Source organism: Acipenser ruthenus, chromosome 8 (genome assembly GCF_902713425.1).
Source record: "Acipenser ruthenus chromosome 8, fAciRut3.2 maternal haplotype, whole genome shotgun sequence".
NCBI classification, from domain to species: domain Eukaryota; kingdom Metazoa; phylum Chordata; class Actinopteri; order Acipenseriformes; family Acipenseridae; genus Acipenser; species Acipenser ruthenus.
The window spans coordinates 53,174,254-53,200,991 of record NC_081196.1 but is presented as its reverse complement, the minus strand read 5'-3'; the positions used below and the strand labels follow the sequence as shown (position 1 = coordinate 53,200,991).

At 39.0% G+C, this 26,738-nt stretch overlaps 1 protein-coding gene across 2 annotated transcripts; it reads right to left on the bottom strand.

The window, feature by feature from the left end:
• Nucleotides 1–12,296: 12,296 nt before the first annotated feature.
• Nucleotides 12,297–26,738, bottom strand: LOC117406817 (serine/threonine/tyrosine-interacting-like protein 2). Of its 2 annotated transcripts, XM_059029235.1 has the most exons (7): nucleotides 26,649–26,723; nucleotides 26,295–26,401; nucleotides 25,389–25,527; nucleotides 24,328–24,422; nucleotides 22,444–22,675; nucleotides 20,304–20,521; nucleotides 12,297–16,673 (listed from the first exon to the last, which is right to left on the bottom strand). In XM_059029235.1, the coding sequence occupies exons 3-7, from the start codon at nucleotides 25,496–25,498 to the stop codon at nucleotides 13,861–13,863; spliced, it is 3,468 nt and encodes a 1,155-aa protein (XP_058885218.1). In that variant the 5' UTR covers nucleotides 25,499–25,527; nucleotides 26,295–26,401; nucleotides 26,649–26,723; the 3' UTR covers nucleotides 12,297–13,860. The 2 variants fall into 2 exon arrangements, with proteins under 2 accessions (XP_058885218.1, XP_033867032.3); XM_034011141.3 differs by lacking the exon at nucleotides 26,295–26,401 and having other exon boundaries at nucleotides 26,649–26,738.

Sequence of the window (26,738 nt, the reverse complement as noted above, 5' to 3'; positions counted from 1 at the left end):
AACGCGACATCTTTCTTCCTATAATAGTTTTGAAGAGAATAGTTTCAATTGATCCCTACGTATCCTGTACATTGTTATATACCCTGTATACTATGAGCGATGCTACCATGGCGCCATGCCCCTACCCTACACACTTTTTCTACTGGGGGAGACATATGGTCATACGACTACTTTTACTCTGAAAAACGCTACCTAGGTTTTTTTTATTTTTTATTTCCTCCTTGTGGCACTGTTGTGTAATAAGAACGCGCTTTTTTCATAAACTGCGATTAATTTAAATTAGCAAACGTTCCAAAGTTTGAAGGTAACATTTTCGTAGTGTAAAGGTCTGATTGAATTTACCAATCTACATGACACGAACTGAATAATGCACACCAGCATTTATTTATCAGGTAAATATTTTTTTTGTATAATCCTTATTGCTCTGTAATTAAAATAATTTATCTCAGTGCGAGAAGAGAATATTCCTCCATTCAGATTTAAACTGCGAGAGAAAGCGCCATTGTTGTGGTTTGCATGGCCATGTATGTTTTAGCGTTAAAGTGCGTGCAGTTTTGTGTGAAATCTGAACCGAATGAAACCTTGCACTTTTTCCCGGAAGAATCTACTTTGGTAAGCTATATAAAAAGTGTATCTATCTACACATTTCACCATTTCTCCTTTTTTTGACCTAGAAATGTTATTGAAAATGTTAGTTTTTTTCAGTAAATTGCGCTACTTATTTTAAAATGAACAATATTCGATGACGTGTGATAGAATCCGATTTGTTTTATGTAGCTAATTCCAGTCCAGGGTTGAGTATATGTTATACAATATGCATGTATCAGTTCAGTGAATGCTGTATTTACAAATGTAACGTTATTAATGTGCAGATTTGTGAGTCCCCCTGTCATACCTCACTAGCAGAAGTAACAAGTCAGATTCTTTACATTTACCGTTTTAAAGAAGTAAAAGCTACTGCTGCAGGGCTGCTGTGTAAATTTAGTTTGACACTTTTATTTAGTTTATTCATGTTAGTTTGTTTGTTATTTTATTATTGTAGTTTATTAACATATACTTGCCTATTGATTTTCTCTTATTCTGTTCCTTTCATATGTTGAGGCACATGCGTAATGACAAGTAATTAATGTGTATTTATTTATTTATTCATATTGTGTCTGGTGTGTATTCTGAGATCAATCAGCTACTAGGAACCGGACGGGCTTAGATGATGCGAATGGCTCCTCTCATCGGTACATTTTCTTATGTTCTTATCAAGCCGACTGGATCAGGCGGAGGGAACCCGTTTCTACCAGTTTATTTGTATATGTTTAGGAATCAAATTTATAAAGATGTGATATCTGTGCTTGCAGAAAAAGGTTTCCAAGCAGTTGCAAGTTTGGATATACAATATGAATGAAACAATGGTCATAGTTAGTCCTTATTCTTTAAATGGTAATAATTTAAAACAAAAATGATAAATAAAGCATATTTGGTTTTGTTATTTTGGTTCTCGTAGAACACCTGCTTCACACAATTCCTTCCTACTAATAGTAGTGTCTTGCTAAAGTGTACCTTACCCAGACATTGACCCAATTAAATAGTGTGGGTGAGCTTGGAAGATGCATTTAGAAAATCTGTATTAGAGAAGTGCACCACAGATGGAGTCTGTTGCCATTCCCCTCCAATGGATCATTGATCACAAACTCTTTAAATTTATTAACAGTGGCATAGCCTGGTAATGTCAGCCCCTGGCCAGGCCACAGTGCAATGCTAGTGTTTTGGGTTACTATCTGTCAGCAGGCTATAAACCGGCCAAATGTAATTCTCCACTTACTTAGACCACTATCTTGGTACTACATTGACATTGGGTGCAACCCCAGCAACACTATTATATTGATCTAGATTAAACTACACGGCAATGTTCCAAACACTTGAGCCAATTCATTGGTTTAACAGCATTTTAAAGTAGTTTTATAAAATCCCATTTACAATTGAGACATTGCCCTATTTGTTTAAAATATATCGGCCACTCAGTCTTTACACTATTTGATATATTAAATATTTTTTTTATAAATATAAAATGTAAGACATTATGCAATGACATATATGGAGACTTAAACTTCTGCACAGGTTAAGGCTTGGAGCTGAAACAACCTATCGATTCAATTTAAATTGTATTGTTCATCATTCTGTCTCCTTCATGCCTCTTAAGGTGCTATGGAAATTACTTTGAAAGAAAGTAAGACTGCACAATATAACCTCTTCATGTGTTTATCAGTGAAATTGCAGAGAACTTACTGCAGGTTTTAAAGAGCTTATCAATAGACAGGGACCAAATACAAACTCCCACACGATCTGGACGACTGCTCCCTCCATTAAATATTGTTCCAGGATCATCATGTTGTCATTGGCATCTCATTTGTTTGATCATTTAAAATCAGTTGTGGAGAAAATAGCACTTGTGACAGATAATGTAGGTTTTCAGGAATAACGTTAAAATAGTGGGGGGTTAATGATTTAGTCCTGTTATGCTGCAAAAAAAAAAAATTGTTACAGTTGTTTTAAAATGTCTGTGTGGAGTGTGTAAGATTTCTGTAGGTTAATAAAAAAAAATTTAAAAAAACTACAAGACCCAGAACTCCCAGTGTCACCTGACAGGAAGGGGGGAACTCTGGGACAATAAACCAGGAAGTAATACTACATGGGGAGCGGTGTAGCCCTGGGGTGCGTTTAATAGGCAGAGCGTTACGTGGTGCTTTTTATTGAACGACCTGCACACCGAGAGCACTTCGTAACGTCAGCTAACATTCTGAGGAGCTGACTTGGTGGGTGTTTCAAAATGGCGGAGGTACAATACCAGTGTGGCGACTGTGGTGTAATTTCTCCACGTATTGGACTTTTTGACCAACATATCTGTGTGCATTTGTTTTCTTAAAAAAAAGATATGTAACACTTTTTTATAGTATATTTCTGCGAGATTAGGCTTCACAGTGTAGCTCTGCTGAAAAAGCACAGCAGTATAGGCTACACTGAAAACTTTAAACCCTTTTTTCATGGCAGAAAGGGTACATTAGAATGAGAGAACTTTACTGAAATGAGGTACTTTTGCAGTGTTACATTTCTATCTAACCAGGAGTACATCAAAATTAAAATGATATATGTACTATAAGACTTAAGTCATATTGGCGGGAAAAAAAACAAACAGTAGTACTTCAATTGTAAGACTTTGCAGAGGAACAGAAAAGGCAGATGCCAACTGCTAAAGTCATTGATGTATTTAAAGCATTGTTGAAGAAATAATTTATTAGGAGAGTATTTATTTGATTTGCTGTATAAAAATGTTACTGGGTTAAATAATTGTTGAAAAAATAAATTGTTCTATTTTTGGAAAGTTTTTTATTTTGCTGTACAACAACACTTACATACAATAGAAACATCTTAATTGCACGTGTAAACTGCACTGTAGCCACCTGTAAATAAAGCATGTAATATGAAACAATCACAGTACTGTGGAACAATGCTCTCAACATAGTTTTCAATCCTTACAGGACTCTTACATGTGTTTGAATTCACTGCCGCTAATGCAAGTGCAGTAGAGGCATTAAACAGCAGGTTTTCTAGGGCTCCCGATTGGCGCATCCAGTAAAAGCACTTGCGTAGAGTGCAGGATGCATCCTATAGTCTGGACGTCGCGAGTTCAAGTCCAGACTATTCCTTTGCCGACCGAGGACGGGAGCTCCCAGGGGGCGTCGCCCGGGGGGAGGGAGGGTTAGGTCGGCCAGGGTCTCCTCGGCTCACCGCACACCAGCGACCCCTGTAGTCTGGCCGGGCGCCTGCGGGCTTGCCTGTAAGCTGTCCGAGAGCTGCGTTGTCCTCCGGCGCTGTAGCTCTTGGGTGGCTGCATGGTGAGTCCGCAGTGTGAAAAAAAGCGGTCGGCTGATGGCACACGCTTCGGAGGACTGTGTGTGTTCATCTTCGCCCTCCCGAGTCAGCGCAGGGGTGGTAGCGATGAGCTGAGCGTAATAAAATAATTGGCCGTTCCAAATTGGTAGAAAATAATAAAATAATTGGCAACGACTAAATTTATAAAAAAAAAAAAAGAAGAAAAAAAGCAGGTTTTCTGCACAATCTTCCATAAATGCATCCAACATTCTTGAAAGTTGTCTCTCATAACACACTGTTCAATAAGAGCTAACTTATGTTACGTAGCGCCACGGCGGAGCGCTCTGCCTATTCAACACAGCCCTGGTGGCTGATAATAAGCAAAACGGCATCGTCATTGTGATTGGTGACTGGGAAACAGAAGCAAAGGGTTGTTGAGCCTGAAAGCTGGAAAAAGGCTGTGGATGGCTTCTTCCAACAAGTACTTTTCCCAGGAAGCAACAGGACTTGTGGGATCTCACTAGAAGGTGGCCAAGAGGTAAAGTGGGAGTCCACTGCAGTGTTTGGAGAGAACTACAGCTGAGCCAAAGGAGTAACAGCAGGGGTTTGTTTACAAAGAGCGGAGCCAAACACGGAGGTCTACAAAACGGGACTGTGAGTACACAATAAATGCATTTATTCCATGTTGGGATTTCTACATATTTTAAACATCTTACCGAAAGTACCTGTAACTGGGACAAGAAGGTTGAGGAAGATTGGTGAAGTGTGTGGTCCTGTTTTAAAGAAGAGACAAGTGATAGCGGTTTTGGATGAAACTGTTGAAGGTTGGTTTGGAATAGGTTTATATTTAACATGGCAATCCAAGGAGTGCCATTCCAGGGTTTGCCAGCAGAGGTCCTCGGAGGGTGGAACAAGGGAACTACATACCAGCAATACCAGGCTGTGTGGTCCAGTGGTTAAAGAAAAGGGCTTGTAACCAGGAGGTCCCCAATTCAAATCCCACCTCAGCCACTGACTCATTGTGTGACCCTGAGCAAGTCACTTAACCTCCTTGTGCTCCGTCTTTCAGGTGAGACGTAATTGTAAGTGACTCTGCAGCTGATGCATAGTTCACACACCCTAGTCTCTGTAAGTCGCCTTGGATAAAGGCGTCTGCTAAATAAACAAATAATAATAATAATAATTATCTACCAGAGTGTTGCCAAAGGGATGGAAAAGGACCTGTGGAAGACCAGAAGAAGAAACTAATTGAACAGCAAAGCTAAATCAAGGAAGATAAGTAAATAGATGGACTTTTCAATCACAACTTACCTCTGGGAGTGATCCGGAGAAAAATACCACCCTGCCTGACAAAGTGAAGAGTGCAGGAGAGAAAAAGTCCATCATCATTTTGTTTTGTTTTGACTTTTGTTTTATTGTTTGGAGTAGCCAAACAATAAGAAGTAGAGAAGGTTCAAGAAGTGAGCTAGTGCCCAAAAACTGGGTTAGGTTTTTGTTTTCATTAAAAGTTTTTGTTTATTTATTCCCTGTAAATAAACCTACCCTGTTTTATTATTTATTTATTTATTTATTTATTTATTTATTATAATAAAACAGGGTAGGTTTATTTACAGGGAATAAATAAACAAAAACTTTTAATGAAAACAAAACCTACAGGCTGTAGAGAAATCTGATATGGAGAAAGATACTACATCTAAAGAAATCCGGTGTGCCATCAGAGGTCTGCAAAATGGAAAGTTTCTAGGGCTAGATGGCTTCCCTTCTGAGTTTTTAAAATGTTTTTCTGACAAATTAATGAACCCCCCTCTTACATATGGTTAGAGCCTCCCTAGACAAGAAACACATGCCAGAGATTTGATTTGGTCTTAATTCTATTATTGATTAAAAAGGACAAAGACCCACTGAACTGTGGCTCCTTTCGCCCGGTATCGTTGCTCAATGTGGATTATAAGATCATTGCTAATGTGCTAGCTATGCGCCTGGAGGTAGTTTTGCAAAAAAATGATTCACCCTGACCAAACAGGTTTTATTCAGGGCCAGCTGTCCTCAAATAATCTCTGCAGATTTTTTAATATTATAAACCACACTAGCAAACTGAAAGACCCTAAAGTTGCTGTCTCACTCGATGTCAAATTTGATAGAGTCGAATGGGACTATCTTTTGTCAGTCCTGACCAGAATTAATTTTGTCTTTATCTCCTGGATTAAAATACATTATAGAGCCCCAAAAGCTTTAATAGGGACAGATAACCAGCTGTCTGCCCCATTCAGGCTGTCAAGGGGTACTAGGCAGGGTTGCCCTCTTTCGCCACTCTTGTTTGCGCTAGCTATCGAACCATTGGCAGTGGCTATTTGGTCACACAACAGTGTGACTGGAATTCATATAGGTGAGGAGAACTATGTTGTTTCTTTATATGCAGATGATGTTTTGCTTTATCTGTCAGACCCCAAAACCTCCTTATCAGCAGTACTAGATACTTTGGCCTCCTTTGGATCTGTCTCAGGTTTTAGAGTAAACTGGAGTAAGACTGAGAGTGCCAATTTCTGATGGCAATTTTATTGCTTTGAAGAATAAATTTAAATGGAAATGGTCAACTTCACAGATTAAATATCTTGGTGTGTTTTTTCCCCATAAACTAGTGGATACTTATAAGATTAATTACTCCCCAATAATCAACACCGTGGAGTTTGACATCCACAGGTGGATGACACTGTCCATCTCTTTGATGGGCAGGGTTAATATTGTTAAAATGAATCTATTACCAAGATTGAACTACCTCTTTCAGGCTCTGCCAATCCCACTGCCTCTTGGCTTTTTCACAAAGATGCAAAGTTTGTTTTCACATTTTGTGTGAGAGGGTAGGACTGCAAGAGTCAGAACTACTGTTCTTAATTTACCTTATAAATTAGGGGGTCTAGGCCTACCTGATAATAGGCTATATTATTGGGCAACACAACTCAGACCTATCAACCAGTGGTTTGGTAACCGTCCAGCCTCTTGGGTAAAGATTGAAGCCTCTGACATTTCACCCTACAATTTCATGTACATACCTTATTTTGGGATTAAGTTTGTTAAAAAATAACTGATAATACAATTACTCTTAATTCAGTTTGAATTTGGGAGTTAGCACACAAATACATTAAATGGAAATGTTCCCTTTCACCTTTTGCGCCTATTTGGAAGAACCCATCTCTTCCATTGATATTTAATGATGGTACCTTTAGGCCTTGGTCTGACAGTGGTATGCAGGAATTCAGACACTTATTTCAGCAAGGATCACTTTCCTTTTTTAATCAGCTCCAGAAAGATTTTGATATTCCTAAAACTCACTTTTACAGATTCTTACAAATAACGCACTTTATTAACACAGTTCAGAAGTCTTTGGATAGACTTGAAGCCTCAAGCTTAGAGAAGGAATTTAAAGTCAGGGAGCTCATCTAAACTTATATCTACACTGTACTCAGTGTTGGCTGACTATCACCCTGACAGTACTAACCATCTCCATAGACAGTGGGAGGAGGATACTAACCATCTCCGTAGACAGTGGGAGGAGGATACTAACCATCTCCGTAGACAGTGGGAGGAGGATACTAACCATCTCCGTAGACAGTGGGAGGAGGATACTAACCATCTCCGTAGACAGTGGGAGGAGGATACTAACCATCTCCGTAGACAGTGGGAGGAGGATACTAACCATCTCCGTAGACAGTGGGAGGAGGATACTAACCATCTCCGTAGACAGTGGGAGGAGGATACTAACCATCTCCGTAGACAGTGGGAGGAGGATACTAACCATCTCCGTAGACAGTGGGAGGAGGATACTAACCATCTCCGTAGACAGTGGGAGGAGGATACTAACCATCTCCGTAGACAGTGGGAGCAGGATACTAACCATCTCCGTAGACAGTGGGAGCAGGATACTAACCATCTCCGTAGACAGTGGGAGCAGGATACTAACCATCTCCGTAGACAGTGGGAGGAGGATACTAACCATCTCCGTAGACAGTGGGAGCAGGATACTAACCATCTCCGTAGACAGTGGGAGCAGGATACTAACCATCTCCGTAGACAGTGGGAGGAGGATACTAACCATCTCCGTAGACAGTGGGAGGAGGATACTAACCATCTCCGTAGACAGTGGGAGGAGGATACTAACCATCTCCGTAGACAGTGGGAGGAGGATACTAACCATCTCCGTAGACAGTGGGAGCAGGATACTAACCATCTCCGTAGACAGTGGGAGGAGGATACTAACCATCTCCGTAGACAGTGGGAGGAGGATACTAACCATCTCCGTAGACAGTGGGAGGAGGATACTAACCATCTCCGTAGACAGTGGGAGGAGGATACTAACCATCTCCGTAGACAGTGGGAGGAGGATACTAACCATCTCCGTAGACAGTGGGAGGAGGATACTAACCATCTCCGTAGACAGTGGGAGCAGGATACTAACCATCTCCGTAGACAGTGGGAGGAGGATACTAACCATCTCCGTAGACAGTGGGAGGAGGATACTAACCATCTCCGTAGACAGTGGGAGGAGGATACTAACCATCTCCGTAGACAGTGGGAGCAGGATACTAACCATCTCCGTAGACAGTGGGAGGATAGAGGAAAAAATTAGCCTGGAAGACGGGTCTCTTATTTGCAAAAATGCTCAATATTGCTCTTATAATACAAGGCATAAACTTTTGCAATTTGAAATAATACAGGGTTTACTGTACTTCGTTTCGGCTACATAGGATGCACCCTGAGATATCTGAACTATGTGATGCCAGACAGAAACATGATTTTTCCTTCATATGATGTGGAGCTGTCCAAGACTAACCACCTTTGGGGAAAGAGTGATTGAGGTAATTTCACTGTGTACCGAAATAGAATTCCCAGTTTCCTCTCGGCTATGCTTATTGACTCTTTTCAGAAAAAATACTTAAATGTAGCAGTGTGTGCAGCCACGAAATGTATAGCAGTTCAGTGGAGATCTGCTAAACCCCCAACAATGACGCAATGGCGCAGTGAGTTGTCTAGTTATATCCCACTGGATCGCATTTACTACAATCTCAAACACAAACCAGAACTCTTTTACAGGGTTTGGTTTTCACATATGTCTTGGCTAAGAGCAGGGGGACTCATTAGATGAACACTCTCAAAATGGCAATAATTTTAGAGTGGGTGGCAGCGGGGGACCCTCTCCTGGTTTGTGGGAGATGTTGTTTTTTTTTACTCTGGGTGGGTATGTGACCTGTAGAAGTTTAGTCATTACATGCTTTTTGTTTAATTACTGAAGTGTACTATTTACGTTGTATGTATTTGTCTGAACCTTGTTATGCTTTGTTTTTGTTTGCAATTAATAAAATAAAAAATATAATATCAGAAATCAGTAGACATCTAGTGCTGAAAAAGATTTTAGCATTGCTCCAAGAATACAGATATTTATTATTTATTTATTTATTTATTAGCAGACGCCCTTATCCAGGGCAGCAGAGTGGAGTAGTGGTTAGGGCTCTGGACTCTGGACTGGAGGGTTGTTGGTTCAATCCCAGGTGGGGGACACTGCTGCTGTACCCTTGAGCAAGGTACTTTACCTAGATTGCTCCAGTAAAAACCCAGCTGTATAAATGGGTGTGACAGGCTAGCTGCAGGGAGGACTTCAGGCCAGAAAGAATCACAGAGACAGACGTACTGTGTGCAACTGAGTCGTGGCAGCGCTCAGTGTTTAATAAACAAAATAAATAAAAGGTTGAACAAAACACAGGACACGGCACTTGAGGCCAAATAAAACAGACAAACAAAACGGACTAACACTTAAACAAACTGTGGACTAACAGACAAACAAACACGGTGAGTCTAAACACTTATTATTATTATTTTAGTTTTTTACCTCCTCTTCACACCCATTCTCCACTCACCGAACACACAACCCAGAGTGAATGAAATGTGCATCTATATATACTGTTGTGCCGGGATTCAATTACTAATTAATTATTCACTTGAATCCCAGCACGTGAATTAATTATGTGCAACCTCGTGCTCACATATTAATTACTTTAAATGCATGTGAAGTGATGTGCAATCCTTGTGCCTAAATACAATTATACATTTTAAATAACCCATGCTGCACACACCCATTTATATCCTGTGCAGCCATCTCTATACACCAACATTAATACACTACATGCAACATATAACACAGAAATGCACACAGGGGCGGGACACATTGCCACAATGGGTAATTGTATGTAAAAAGAATGTGATATCTTGTAACAATTGTAAATCGCCCTGGATAAGGGCATCTGCTAAGAAATTAATAATAATAATCCTGGACGACTTACAATTGTTACAAGATATCATATTATTTTTACATACAATTACATTATTTTAACATACAATTACCCATTTATACAGTTGGGTTTTTACTGGAGCAATCTAGGTAAAGTACCTTGCTCAAGGGTACAGCAGCAGTGTCCCTCACCTGGGATTGAACCCACTTTCCTCTGGTCAAGAGTCCAGAGCCCTAACCACTACTCCACATTGCTGCTCTAATACCTCATTGAAATCAATAATTCTCTTAAAATTAAAAATGTTAACTTGGAATATGAAATGTGCTACTAGATTCAACAACAATTAATAATGGACCTTTAATAAAGACAACTGTTTACACTTCAAGATTAGAACAGGGCAGCAGTGTGGAGTAGTGGTTAGGGCTCTGGACTCTTGACCAGAGGGTTGCAGGTTCAATCTCAGGTAGGGGACACTGCTTCTGTACCCTTGAACAAGGTACTTTACCTAGATTGCTCCATTAAAAACCCAACTGTATAAATGGGTAATTGTATGTAAAAAGAATGTGATATCTTGTAACAACTGTAAGTTGCCCTGGATAAGGGCGTCTGCTAAGAAATATATAATAATAATAGAACGCACTGTCATACATTTGGTATGTGAAGATAGGAAATTTCTTCGGAAAACTTGGCTAATATTCTCAATAAATAATACAGTATTAGTCAAGAGTTATGTTTGTTTGAAGGTTAATTATTTTTAATTTTGAAAGGTGACTATTAAAAGTGTCTAATGTCTCTAGACCAATAAAATCTTGATTGCACTGGGGCATACAATCAAGTCAAAGGAATTGTATACTGTCTCCCGGACACTTATGGATACTGGAAATGAATATTAGATGAGTCCACTTTCCAAGCAGCGCTGTGTCGGTAATTAAAAAAAGAAATCCCTGCAAAAACCCTCATCGGGCCGAAGTAAGATGCAATTTAAAATTCAAAGTGTTTGACCCTTTGGCTTAGTTCATTAACAGTGAATAGCCTATTATTTCAATTTCAAATCCCTCACTGACAGCATTCTCGCCTGTTTGGTGTAAACATTTTTAAATCAGCTTATCAGCCTAAGGGATGATTTTGTTATTTGATTACTTTTTTTTTTTTTTTTAAATAAAGCATCACACTGCAAAAAACTAAAGTTTTCATGCCAGGGATGGAAATAAGACTTCCATTGCAGCTGTTTGATCTATTCCTGGTATTACTATGAGTTTTAATAAGACACCTGAGCTTGTTACCTATACACTGTGGCTAATCATGTTTTATTAAACCCTGGAATGGGTGAATCTGCTATGCTATAGGAATCTTATTTGCATCCCTGCATGTACTTATTCCTGGTGTTGTATCACTTCCTGTGATAAAGGTCAATTTCTAAATGGACCTCCACTTTAACATGTTATACTGTACTGTGGTTCTTGGGGGGGGGGGGGGGGGGGGGGGGGGGGGGGGGGGGAGCATATCCATAGGAAAACTGCATTAGGTAAGATATGTATTTGTATCATTTGGAAGGCGAGTTTGTGCCCAGTCTGGGAACATTTTGTGCATTTCCTGAGTTTGGGTATCACCTACAGTACAGTAGGGCATTCATCAAAACCGTTCATCCAGCCCACAAAAGCTTTCTTATTCCAGCAATACATTAGATTTAATGAGTCAGCCCTTTAGTCTGTGGTGCCATTGTAATCACATTACAATTTTTCAAAGTTAGATATTAAAATCCACCCACTGCTGTTGAATACAGTACCCCACATTGGTAGTCAATAAATGGCAAAAAGTAGTACACCTAAAATAGAATGTGCTATTGCAGCAAATGCAACACCCTCAACTCCCGTGCCATGGCAAAAAAAAAAAAAAAAATCACACAAAGAAACAAAAAAATGTGTTTAAGCAAAAAAGTTTGGTACAGTAACAATTCAAAACAGATTTCTGACAGGATCTCAGAAACATAGCTTCTGGAGTGTTTTTTTTATAATTGTTGTTTGGTTCAGGCAGCCATGAACTCACATTGACCCCCCCCCCCCCCCTCCTGCCCCTGCAATTCAAAGATCCTAGAGGAAATCCAATCCACAGTTATCATGGGCATAATTAAAATTAATTGGATTCCATGCAGTTGATTCCGTGGAGGGCATATTATAAGAAGCAATTGTATCACATCTGTACATCAAAAAGAATAAAATAAACAGTGGTTTCATATCTTTATTTACTGATGTGTTAACAGATACTAAAACTTGTTTGTCCCAGTTTAGCAACAGTAGATTCATATTTTCTTTTTTTTATGCAGGACAATAAGTGAACTGTCCCTGTAGATCTCACCAGAAATGAGAAGTTCTAGTCAAGATGCATATGACATTCACATTATATTTTTTATTGTATGATCATTTATTGTGATGTAAAACACCATGTTTCCACCTGCCACTGCAGACTTGATAGTGACTTGAAATCAGTCCTCTTCAGGAGTAGACCAATATCATTGGATCTCCGTCAGCCCTAGTTAGAATTCTGGACTGTCAGAACATGATCTGCCCAAGTTACACTGATGGAGGAAGTGATCTAATTGGCAGCCAATGTAAAGGACGCAAAAGGTAGGTTTTACTCCTGCACTGCAGAAAACATAAACATGTAGGCAGTACAGAGGACTGGGTTAAATTAGCAGGAAAATATTGGGTGCAGGTGAATTAATTTATATGTTGCAATTATAGAAAAAGTGATAAATCAAGGCAATCTTTGACTTTTGGTTGCAGATTGGATTGTAGACTGCAGATGGAACAGGTGGCAGCCCCAGGCTGATATTGAAACAAGATGAGATCGAGTTTTGCGGACTGTTTTTTCTTATTTCGAGCAGTGAAAAGTAATAAAAAAATCATAGACTGGAATGGAAACTTGTGTTAAAAAAATACATTTTCTATATAAGAAAGCTTGAGAAATGTGAGAATTTTTTTTTTCATCTGGGAGTACAAGATATAGCGCTATTATTTGTTTTTAACAGGTACTTATTCAAACACAAACAAAAAAGGTTGACTAGAATATTGTTTAGAATATTAACACATTATCAAAATGCAGCATTATACATTTATTTTTCAGGTTGCTAGGCAAAAATCAGTAAGTGTAGGGTTTCTGATCATTTGGTTTGTGATGAAAACTGAACAAAACATATAACAATATGTAAGAAGAGATACAGTGTGTGTGATAAGACAGTTGGCACAATTTGCTTTTAACAGGTGGGTAAGGTTTTATTTAATCAAATACATAGCAGTGATTATAGAGCAGCAGCCATTTTCTAGTAAGCATATCTCCCGCCATAAGTTAAATTAATTTATTTAATATGGTGTTCGAAACTGTACAGAGACTATATTTAATTATTTCTCTTGTAAAGAATACCTTAGCATGTACCATTGATTTTAGAAATGGTAAAGTTCCATGTCAAGGTACTTTATTTACTATTTATGTGGTACAGCCAATTTATACTGTTTTTAGCAACACTATTACCACTTGTTAGGCACACTGTGATAATTTATACACCATTCATGGTGTGCCAATTAGTGCTGTCATACAGTACCAAATCAGCTACCATAATCTTAAAACCACAGTATTACTATGGTACGGGTTTATAGGGATTAGCTGTATTTTAAAATAAAAAAGTAGACATGAATAATCTCCTCAAAAAGACAGCTAGTTAAACTTCTTTTCTTCCCTGAACCCTTGATCTTGATTCCTGGCGACTCTTCCAAGCAGCAATGATAGCATCATCATCATCATCATCATCATCATCATTATTATCACCTTCTAACTCCTCCTCTTCTTTGGGTCTTCGTCTTAACCTAGACCTTCTGGTTACTGATAAATCTTCCTCATCACTGCTGCTTCTTTTTACTTCTTCTTCATTTTCTTTTGACCGTGAAAAACTCTGGGTGAATTTTCTTTTCGGTCCAAATTCAGAGTGGTCTTGATCTTCTAAAACTTCATCAGAGCAGTGGAGTGGCCGTGTTCTTCTGTTCAGGGTCTCAGACATGCCGTTACATGACGGTTCAGTTTCGGATGCTGACTGTCTGTAGACATAAGGTTCCGGACTTGTTTTTCCGTAGATGTCTGGATCATCAGAAGTAAACCTTCTGGATGAGTATGTCTTTGTGTCAGTCATGTGAGCTGAAGCAGAGAACCTTGAATTGCTCCTGTAGCCCTCTTCATGACTGCTGTATGGGCTTTGTGATTTTTCAGAGGGATCCATTCTGCGTCTGGAGAACTTGTAGTCCGATGATCCGGCAGTATCCTCTTTGAGATACGATGACCTGGTGAACTTAGAATCAGAGCTTTCATTTGTGGTAGAATTTGAAGATTTAGAAGAGGTAGCTTTCACATCGCTGAGCCATTTGTCAATGCTGTTTATTCTGTCTGAGCCATCTGTGCCCAAGCTGGAATATCGTCCTGAAATACTGGACGCAGTATCAGCTTTATCAGGGTTCTTATAGGAGTATCTTCCAGATGTTCCAGTGAGGTCGTCCTCGTCCTCACTGTCATCTTTAGCCTTCTTTTTCTTGAACAAAGTACTGCGCTTGTTGTCTGCAGCGATTTTTTCTTTCTTGTACTCAAACATTTTTCCTCTCATCTCAGATTTCATTTCTTTTTCCTTTGTGTCCAGTTTCTTTAGGTCAATATCATCTGCAAACAGGCTGTAGAGGGGCTTGCTGGTACGTGTGATCTTCTGTTTGGAGCCAAAACCTTCAGACCAGCTGCCACATGATATGACCGACTGGGTGTCAGTGCTTTGCATATCCTTCTGACGAAGTAAAGAACTTGCATAAGATACCCCACTCTGCATGCTCAGAAGAGATGCCTTATCATCATCTATGTTTTTCCCAACAGTGCCTGTTCTTGAGCCCATGCTCATAACTGATGGACTGCGTGATGGAGGCATGCTACCTTGCATCAACAACTCATTCTGCTTTTGTACTATGGTCTCAGTAACTACATTGGCAATCCAGTTCTGAATGCTTGCTAAGGAAATGGTGTCATCACTGCCTACCTGAATATTTGGCAAAGGAATCATAGGTGCTTGGGGCAGACCTTGAGTACTTCTTGAAACAGACGATCTGTTACTTTGCATGCTTAACATTGAAGCAGTATCATCATTTACACTCTTGGCTGACATGTTGGGCCAGAGGGCAGATAGTGGGATGCTCCCACTCAATGAGCTCTCTGTCTCCCATCCACACATGGACTGGCTCTCCTCCAGGGTCTTTCTGGAACGTTCTAAGATCTCTTCCCGTCTTTGCTTCCTCTTGACTGAAGCAGTGTCTTCACCCTTGCCAAGCTCCACAATTTCATCTTTGTTTTCAGTGCCCAGTTTCTTCTGGTGTTTAAGCTTCCAATTCTGGTAGGCTGACAGATTGACCTCACCCACTGGTGTGTTTTCTTCTCCTTCTGCTTGTTCTCCACTGCCGTCTGTCTTTTTGCCTCCTGCAGACTCTGCATCTTTTTTATTCCATCCAAACTCGATCCTTTTGATCTTCCACCTTTCCAGGGGGGTGAGCTTATCTTTGTTCTTTTTGCAAAAGTTATACAAAGAGCTTGTTTGTGAGAAGAGGCTTTCCTCATCAATGTCTTTTTCCTTTCTCACATTTTCAGAGGAATCCTTGCCCTTTTGGCCATCCCTAGCATACCGTGCTGCAGCTTGATCCTCGATCTCCCTCAGTCTCTGGGTCCACAAGTCTGCTGAGCTGTCTTCAGTGGAGATGGAATCACTGCGGACCCGGCCTATACCACTGGCTGTCAGACGTTCCTTTAGGGTGCGGATGTCAAGGCTGTTCACGCTTTCCAAGTCACCCCGGTCGCTGATGGAAAACGCCTTTCCTCCAAGGAGGGACTGTTCATCTTCGCTCATGAGCTGAGACTGCCACCAGTCCTCAGACTGGTATCTTTCATTTCTGCTCTGCCATTCCCTTATCATCTGCTCCACATCCTCCTCCTCTTCTTGTTCAGGAAGCTTAGATAGCTTGCTTTCATTGTCGTGCCTTTGTGGCTCGCTGGGGGGCAGGCCTTGCTTTTTTCGCCATTCTGCATACAGCTCATCCTCCTCATCCTCGTCAATGAGGGTGGGTCTTTTGGAAGCTACGCTGGCCTTGGCGATTGAGCTCATGACGCTGCTCATGGTGCTCATGTCGTCTTCTTCCTCCACCATGATCGAGTGGACTTTAGCTCCCATCACGCTCCCTGAATCCTCTTCCTCTGCCATGATTGAGTGGGTTTTAGCCTCAATGACTGAGCTCTGGCTGAGAGTGTCGCTGTCGTCATCAGCTGTCCGTTCTTCCAGGAGGGTCTCGTTCAGCTCCCGGAGCTGCTTCAGGAAGCCCTCATTCGGGTTGATAGGGCGCTTCTTCCTGATAGTCATAAGCGCCTCCATGATAGTCATGTGATGGAAGATCATCAGGTAAGCAGCTACTAGGACAGCCGATCGACTCACTCCCATCATAGAGTCCACAAGGATTTTGCCTGTAAGAAGTTAAACAATGACAGTAAAATAACAGTATAAAGTACACATAAAAGCATTAATAAAAATTAAAAAAAACTCATTGCCAGTTTAAAGCAACCACAAAACAAATCACAAATAAAGACATTTTAAAGTAAAAATACTTTTGAATGAATAATATCCCCTTTGGTCATGATTTTTCTTAATAACATTTCTAGACATTTTAAAAACAGTATGTGTGTGAGCTCTATGTGGTTCGAGAAGTTGCCCTGCTAAAACTGTGAAAAAACATTTATGCATTATAAAATAGATACATAGATAGGAAACGAGGTGGGAGTGAAAACCCCTCACTTGTAAATAGTGTTTATTTTGTATTTATTTTGTGTTAATACTGTAACCAATTTTGTACTGGTGCTTGCTTTCATTCACTCCCATATTCTCCCGTATACACATGCATAGTTATTCTACCAACAGCATCAATAACAGTATTATTAGTATCGTCATATTTAAATGTGTTTATTTTAGAAATGTATAGTGTTAGTTGTTAAGTGTGTATCTTGACCCAGCAAAGAGTTTGAGCCTCGTTTTAAAACGCTTAATTTCTATGTGAGAATGTGGCTGGAATTGAAGAACCTGTGGACCTAAATGGTGGTCCAATTAATTAATTGTTACATTTGTTTTAAATGATGCAGATGTAGAAAAGGCTGCAACTGGCCAGTGTGTTCAGTCCTGTAGAGGCTATGGTTCAAAGCATCCAAGTGTAACTGCATATTATTGTTATTATATGTTAAAAAAAATAATTTGTTTTCCCCTTATTTTATTTTAGTAAAGTAAAGAAATGGACCGAGAGGAGATCATTGGTTGTTCCCTAATAAAAGTTTACCACAGTATTTTTGCAATTTGACCATGCTTTTACCATAGCCTTCCCTGGTTTGCCATGTTTATTAATATGCTTTACTATACTTTGCAGTTCTTTACAATTCTTACCTATGCTTTACCATGCTTTAACTATGCTTTATTATGGTGACACTTCTATAAGGGTTGGGTAGTAAGTGATGGATGCAGGTCCCTGTGATATTCTGCATGCAATATGCTGCATTGCCCCCACTGGATGCAGCCCAGCTACGATTTCCCTTCAGTCTCCTGCTTGTGAGATACATGCATAAGACCCACACTACTGTATGAATTTAATGGATTTTAGTTTCCCAAGGCTTTGTTTAAATGCATCACTGTAGAAAGTACTCTACCAGTTTAGCACAAAAGTTTAGCTTTAAAGCTACATTTAAAAAAAAAAAAAAATAATGCTAATAATAATAATAGATGGATAGGTAACCTTTCATACGGAAAATGTAGATGAGAGAAAGTAAAGGCTATTAGTTAACATGGTCATGTAGGACATATAATAATTATTGATTGTGAATTTTAACATTGGAGCCTTGACATTATAATGAGGTATAGGTAGGGGTCAGTAATGTATGAATGCTTTTAAATTAGACCCTGTTCCACACATTACCATGTTAATTTCTGAATAATTCTTCTTTACGGTTTATTAAATACACCTGAAGAGTGAAATTGTCCATTATGTGTGTGTATATATATATATATATATATATATATATATATATATATATATATATATATATATATATATATATATATATATATATATTCCTTTTTTTTGAAATGCACAACATCTATAGTCTTAAAATATGAATGTGTGCACATATAAAATTAACTTATAGCACTGGTTTAGATGTTTTATCTAATGTACTTATATTCAATTATTAACATGTAGACAGTCTTGCTGAAGCTATAACCTCATATCTGTAGTGGTAAAGAAAATACATCAAAAGATACAATTCATCTTTCAAACCCACGTCATAGAAGAGCTTAAATTAATTTGTATATTCACAACACAAAAGGACTGTAATTGGTTGACTGCTTGGATCTCTTTGAAAACTGATTTCCACAGCTGCAGAGAAGAAAGATTTCTCAACACACGATAACCTTGTTTCAGGCTCTTCATCAGTTTATCTTCGGCTTCATAAGTTATTGTTATACTGCAAACATCTATCTACACAGTATCTGTATTTTCATATGAAACAGATCTTCAGCACAGCAACCCTGCTAAAACAGCACTACATGTTTCACAGAAAGAAAGAAAAAAGTATTCTAGTGGCATTTCAACAAGTAATTTTAAACAGGATTATTTGAAACCTGCATTTGGTAATTAAGATTCAAATCCTTTCTGAAGATACGTGGAAAGAAAGCAATATGTGTTGCAAGGTTATAAACAGCATTAAGGCACACTGGTCCACAGTAATATAACTGAAGTTCATTTGGTTAATGCTTATACTACTGTTCTTGCAGTATCATTTTATGAGTACTGGTTTTTCACCACAAAATCTTCTTGGCGTATCAGCAGGATACCTGCAGGCGCTGGGTCTGAACATTGACCTTTAGCAAATCTAATGGAACATTCTGTCAACGGCAATCTGAAAATGATTGCAGTGACAGCATACTCCAGAAGGGGGAGTAACAGTTTTATAAACCACATTGTTGGCCTCCCTAAATTACTTTAGAATTACTTGAAGAAAATTCTCAGTGTCAAATGAAGTGTTAGATTCTGCTTCACCAGCAGAATAATTTGATGCGACTAGTAAAGGTCTCTGTAATTAAAAACAGTGTGTGGGGAGTGGGGGGTATAAGAATGATTAAGTACTTTACATTTCTGCGACCGATTACATTAATAAGAGTATACAGAAACAGTAGTATGCAGGTCTATTTAGAATGTGCTGTTCTATTAATGGACATGCGGTCGTGCAATAGTGAAATGTACTTGGCTGTGTTTTGTATCAAGTCAGGCTAACAGGGAAAGCACTGCTGAAGCTGCTGGTTTTCAAGACACCCTGCTGCGGGGACTTACCTTCACGTGCTCGGAATGCCTGCTAAATCCACTGCAATGGAAATGCTCTTTGAAGAAATGTATATCGCAGGTTAAAATGTAATCCCTATCACTCAATACCTAGGGCTGAGAAGTGAAGACTTGGGGAATATCGCCAGGGCAGAATGAATGTATAACTTGGATATTCACTGTTAACACTCTGTCACAGTCTGCGGGAAACACCTGTAAATTGTGCATTTAGATACAGGTGAACTGATACAAACGGAGAGCTTGGTAGAACCCACTTAGAGGTTGCTGGGATTTCAGATACAACCCGACAGATAAACGTCTGCATGCTGGGATTTCAGATACAACCCGACAGATAAACGTCTGCATGCTGGGATTTCAGATACAACCCGACAGATAAACGTCTGCATGCTTGGATTTCAGATACAACCCCACAGATAAACGCGTGCATGCTGGGATTTCATATACAACCCAACAGATAAACACGTGCATGCTGGGATTTTTGCTGTAGGTCACGTGGTCTGGTTGCAGCTAGACCATTGAAGAGATTGGGTAACATGATGCAGCAGGCAATGTTTTATTGATAACAAATGAGTCTAACATACCAGGGGATCAGTGATAATAATGCTAGCACTAATAAGATGCTTGAAAGTGGATTTTAAGACCTCGTACTGCACTGCTATATGCACTGCCACATTTGATAGACTGGTCACCAATGCTCAGCATGTAGGGCTGCTCATACCTCTGCATGTCAAAAGAGTTTCATCCAAGAACTCCGCAGCTGGGCGAAAGTGCTTGGATATGTCCACGTCTGGGAAGTCATCAACCTCAATGCCTTGGTACTGTATGTCCAAGCCAGTGTAGAAGTCAGGTCCTGTGTAAACGCCAGTGCCGTGGGCAGCATTCAGGATATGGGTTATTCCTAACCTCTTTAGACGGGCTTTATTCACAGCAACACTCCTTTAAAAACAAACAAAAAACAAACACACAAAGCCCAGATATTTTTAGTTTGCTTTTTGTTATATCTTCAGTGATATGCAGTACTCATTTGCTGGGTTGTGCATTATTCCGACAGTACCATACATAGGTATGGTCCACACTTAAGATAAAATACACTATATACAAGTACCAACAAAAAAACGGTGAGAGGATTTTGTTTCTCATCAATAAAGTATTAGTAAGATATTTGTTTCTCTATGGATATGTTTAATCACGTAAGCCTGCGATTATAAATGCTTACAGCTGCACTTTTGCATTTTTAATGGGCAATAAATAATTTGTATATAGGATGTTAGTAATCTATATGCTGTAACACATATTTTTAACTTACTGAAATATATAAAATGGGATCAGAGCCTATGGCCCTCCAGGAAAGATAAGTTAAAAATGTAAGTTAAGCACTTTTTTATTTTTGGTCATTAAAACTAAAATCACAGCCCTGTACAGTATCAGGACCATTTTGCAATATTTGTTCCAAATCCACTGATGTGTTGCCATTGCTGGTAATGCTGTGCTCTGCTAGTAATTCTGATAGGGTTCCTTCAGGGATTATAATGAACTCTCAATGATATTTTCTGAACTTTTCTATAAGGCAATCCAACAGGGACCTGACCTTTTCTCTGCACAGCAAAATATTTACCTTCTGGTCTCTAGTTAAAAAAGAAACCTTTACTTGTCAGTCCATTATATATACAGCACCAACACAAATTACAGAAAAAACAAATGATTTACAGAACGACTGGGGGTGGTGATTTTATTGCCTGTTTTTCTTCACTCAGACCCTTTACTTACTAAATACCTTGGTATTCCTGAATACATCATTGTCTTCTCTTTAAAAATATGCTCAAGATTTTAAAGAGCAGTCTGACTCACAAATGCTGTGACAGGTAAATATGATTAATTTAATAACAGTCTTGAATGACTGGGTGGAGCTTTTGTTCTCTAGACTGCCTACACTGTTCAATGTAGTGTTGTCTTTGGCAGTGTAAAATGAACAGAAAATGTCATGTCTAGTTGTTCTGCATTGCCAGTCAATGGATCATATTTAGAGTACCATATATAAGAGGGACAGGTTGCTCATTAAAATAATTTGCATATTTTTAAAGATGAGATGGTTATCTATTCAGGGAAACAAAAATATTAAGTAAGTAAGGGGTTTGAGTGAGGAAACATGGGCAATACAATTCCCACCCCTAGTCTTGCTGTAAATCATTTGTTGTTGCCATAATTTGTGTCAGTTTAAAAAAAAGAGAAAAAAACATGAATTGTTCTGAAAAAGCATAGCATTTGCTCATAATATATTAAGTTAATTACTCATTAAAATTGAGGATAAGTGTATGCTTTTTGTTTTGGTGGATATTTGTGCTTTTTGATCACCGATATATTGGCCAAGATTTTGCACCAGAATGTTAATTAAGGCTCTATGCAGATCTTACTCGTTTTGTACACTGCAGTGATTTGAACACAGTAACTTTGTACGATACCCCTTATATCTGAATTTGAGGAGGAAAGCCTTTTGCATTAGTTAATTAATATTTATATATATGTGGAGTCATCCGTGTTGCCTTTCTTTGGTGGACAGTTGTGAATTGCAATAGCATTTACTAAATGAGAGGTTCGCATGGCAAAATCTATGGTGACTGCAGAATGAGTCCACCCATACTTACTGGTATACACGTGCTATTGTTACTGTGGAGAGCCAGTGAGTAGAGGGTAACAATGAGAGCAATAGGAGGAATCACAATGCAAACCCAAACCATCATAGCAGGTTCCATAACCAGCACAAAGCAAACGTTCTGTTCTATCGGCAATCTGACTGTGTTGCATTCAAGATTCAGTATAGTCAGCCAGTCATGAGACCTGCATCTAGCCACTCTACTCACTTTTCAGCTATGAAAACATTGGGCCACACCTCATCGACAGGGTTCTTGGGGGCCTCCAGTTTGTCCTGTGTCAGCTCCCTCTGGATGTCCAGGACGCACGGGGTGTTGAACTTGCTGTTGTCGTCCATCATGTCCTTCACTCGATTGTACAGGTCCTCCACCAGCAGCTGCTCTGCAGACTCCATCATCTGCTCCGGCATCGCCTCCACTTTCACCTCCTTGTGTTTCAACTCTGTATGGAAGCATGTAAAACGGCATTGTTTTTTTAATTGTTCTTGTGCAGTTACAAATTCTATTTTTTAATACTTGCTCACATGTACAGAGTGAGTATGAGGTCACTTCAAGCTGCTGTTGTCAGGTCACAATTTCTTGGGTCATACAGGGAGTGTAGCAGATGCCTGTAAGTGTTCATGCATTATGCTTAATATGAGCACCATTGGTAAAGTGGGCTATTTACTTTACTATTACAGAAGGGTTCACCCAACAGGCAACTTATCGCTACCCCTTTTCACTCAATGAACTCAAGAATGTTTTACACTAATTAGAATCTAAACCTGGAACAACAATAATACAATGCCCTATGTTCTTGATTTCATACTTACTACAGCATTAATTCAAACAAAAATGTCTAGAAGTCAAAAAATATATATATCTTGGTCTCCCAAAAGTATTTTGTGTACTAGTGCTTTATTTCATTTCACTGATGATAAAAGTCAAAATGAATTAAAATAAAAAAAATGCAACTTTCTCCAAGGGCTCGGTCAGAACAGCATGTGTTATGTCATGTCTGCAATGTTCAACTCTCAGACTAGACACACATTTGAGGCTGGTGACGAGGTCCTTCTTGTATTCTGTTTCTGGTGTGTTTCAAGTCTTATTGCTCATAAACACGCAGGCCTGTAACCCCGAGAATGCAGTGATTACGAGGCAAGTGGTGTTCAAATCAGCCTCAGTCTTGTGCAGTATTCTCACAATCACAGATCAGTTTTGTTTCACAACATGGTCCCAGTTTGTTGCCGTTACTCAAACAGCGCGTTCCACCCTGCAGCGTTTACAGGAAACGCATCACCCTACCAATTGTTATTTGTATCCACACAGAGATACATTTCTCAACTTTCACCGGGAGAAAGACAATTTCTCTTCTGAGCATCACTGTGTCTCCGGTTCACACTCCCTCCTGCTGCGCTGCTGGTTTTCTGTTGTCAGAGCACTAGCATTGTTGCAGGTACCTTAAACAAGACTAATGCTTCTGAATGTGTTCTTTCCCTATCAACACGCTTCAATATTATTACTGCATATAGAGCAATTGACAATGTTACTTTTGGAACCATACATTCATTTACAGTAGTGGTTGTATTCATGCATTCATTTACAGTAGTGGTTGTATTCATACATTCATTTACAGTAGTGGTTGTATTCATACATTCATTTACAGTAGTGGTTGTATTCATACATTCATTTATAGTAGTGGTTGTATTCATACATTCATTTACAGTAGTGGTTGTATTCATACATTCATTTACAGTAGTGGTTGTATTCATACATTCATTTACAGTAGTGGTTGTATTCATACATTCATTTACAGTAGTGGTTGTATTCATACATTCATTTATAGTAGTGGTTGTATTTTTACTGACATTACCTGTGCAGTTTTCTAACCATAAAATTGACAGGATTTTAACAATTGCATGTGATGCTCCTCCACTGCAGATTCTGTCCCCTATTGCTGAGATGAGGTGAGGTTAAAGGTTCTATAACCACAAATCCAGACAAGCCTGTCTCTTTTGCATTGTGGTTCAGATGCACGCTTTCAGTGTTTGGGGTAGCTGGATCATGGCCAGCCTCACATGCTAATTTAGCAATTCAATAATGATGTAGGCTTACCTTCATTTATGATCTGTTTGGCAGCCACTGCAGAGGAAAGGTGGATTGGCTCCATAAAGATGCTCTCTGTATCGGTGTCAGACATAACTGAAAACCTGGAGGAATTTAAAACACATACATATTTATAGTTCTTATCCTTTCTAACACAGTTTAATGGCATTGCATTGTTGGAACCGTTTTCATATTGGCTTGCAAAAATGACTCAATCTGCCTCATGTTCGGGGAGCCCATTTATCCCATTTTAATTCATGAGTTATTTAAAGTGCGTACTGATTCATTAAACAAAAGTTCACAACTTTCACAACAGTCTAGCAGACTTTTTAAATTGTACTGTATACTGTATAGCCAATCAAAAAAACCTTTTTTGATAGAAGATCTTTTTTTTCTGTTAAGTAAATAAATGCTATCTGATGGTACAGCTGTTATACTGCTGTCACTCCTGTCACCCCTGCCCTCAGCCACGTGGATTCATGCCAGAACCCCTGTGGCCTGGCTCTAAAGGTAGAATAAATAGACTGTACAAAATGAAATCATTTTCTCACCCACATAAAATTCATGTAATTTGAGTTTCCAATTCTTCTATTGCTTCTGTTTTCATTACATCCTTGCACAGAAGTTGAAGGTGAGACCGATAGTCAAGTTAGTCACGCTCTCTTAGCTTTAGTCTCACACTAATGATGCAAAAGCCCTTGTGGGAGAACTAACCAGAATCCTGTTTTAACTGTCTGTAATAGAGAATGTATTGCTATGAACCACACTGTGTTCAAAGATGTAATGACAAAATAAAAAAAAGTTCCTCCCATGTAACTGGAGTATATTAATTGATAAAAATGATTTTACATCATGTTATAAACCTGAACTTTCACCTCAAAACTGCTTAGCAAGAGCCAATAACTGGCAATGTTCTATAACAGTTTTCCAAGGAAAACCATTCTGATTAAACCATACTCCATTGTGCTTTGACCTTATAACAGCATCCTAGAACAGCAGCAAACCTTAAACTAACTAACACTGTGTACCATCTAGCAAGACACCCTATAACCTGTTCTATCTGTACCTACCGGCTCGGAGAGGGGCTGCGGAGGTACCTGGCCTGCACAGACCGCACATCTGCAGTGTCCTCTTCCTCCGGGACCACCTGCTCCCTGTCCGAGTCTCGCGGTAATGCCATAGCATGTAGTTTGTTTCTTTACCAACAGTCTGGAAAAGTTTAATGAATACAAAGCTTAATTTAATTAATTATAGCAGGAAAAAAAAAAAATTCTTTAAAAAGCTCATAAAATAAAGCTTTGTTGCCGACTTGCTGAGGGAGATTCGATACCAAACTAGTGTACCTTGGTATAGTTTAAAATTCGGACCCCCACATCGGATTTCTTTATAAGTCAATCACCAAAAAAAAAAGTTTCAGAAGTAATCAGCGAGATTGTGTCTCAGCTATTTTTAACCGTCTTAACCCTGGAGCCCCCTGCAGCCCAATGACCGAACAAATATACAGCATTGGAGCACATTCTTCCAAATATTTAACTTGATACCATTCCATCATACGGTGCGGTAGACTGAACTGACAGTACTTCACACAGCAAGGATGGTACTGTTAATCACTGTGATCGTTTAGATACAATAAAGGTAAGATGCATACAATAAAATGCATGAAAAAGGTCTGTGGAATAAATAATGAATTGAATTTAAAAAAAAAACAATGCTAATTTTCAATACAATACCATACAGAGCAGGAAAAATTATGTACATCTTTTTTTAAAAGTTTCACAACCATAATATAACAATAGTGGTACTGTGCATCTTGCGTCTTTTTAATTGTGAGCAATAACGCTTCGTTAATATTAATGAAGTTAAGGTTAGGGTTGGGCTAATAAAGTTAGAGTAATAAAATAAACAAATACAAAATGGTAATATCTTAGGACAACTGTGATTCCTGGAAATTCTCCATTTAACATAGTGTTTGTTACCTTCACTATAAGAGCAGAGGTGGTCTACTGCCTTTCAAAAGTGCTTCATGCGTTCAGGTTTGTAGAGGAAAAGTGACTCCTTTTCTGAATCTCAGTGGAGCTGTTCACTTTAACAAAACACATGAGTCTGAAATATATTTTAGGCTTCTCCTGACAGCTGCTGTTTGCCATCAGGGATGTGTCAAGTGAGTGACCAGTGTGGGCACACACACAAAGCACTTATTATGAGAACATGGAACTCAATGTAAAATACTAAAGCAAGCACAGGGAAAGGTTAACAAGAAAAACAACATTTAGACTACAACATAACTGCTTGCTTGTAAAATACAATAATGAAAAATGACAAGTGCTTACCTTTACTGGATAAAGGGCTCTTTCTTTCTTTGTCCCCTGCTAGCAGGACGGGTGTGACTCTGAAAGGCTTGAGTAAGAAACTAAACTTAG

Excerpts from the sequence above, each read along its gene's own strand:
- LOC117406817 (XM_034011141.3), bottom strand. The coding sequence starts at position 25,498 with ATGGCATTACCGCGAGACTCGGACAGGGAGCAGGTGGTCCCGGAGGAA. Across the intron at positions 24,423-25,388 it reads CGCAGCCCCTCTCCGAGCCG|GTTTTCAGTTATGTCTGACA; the intron begins GTAGGTACAGAT and ends AAATTCCTCCAG. Across the intron at positions 16,674-20,303 it reads AACTCTTTTGACATGCAGAG|GCAAAATCCTTGTGGACTCT; the intron begins GTATGAGCAGCC and ends AACTTCTTACAG.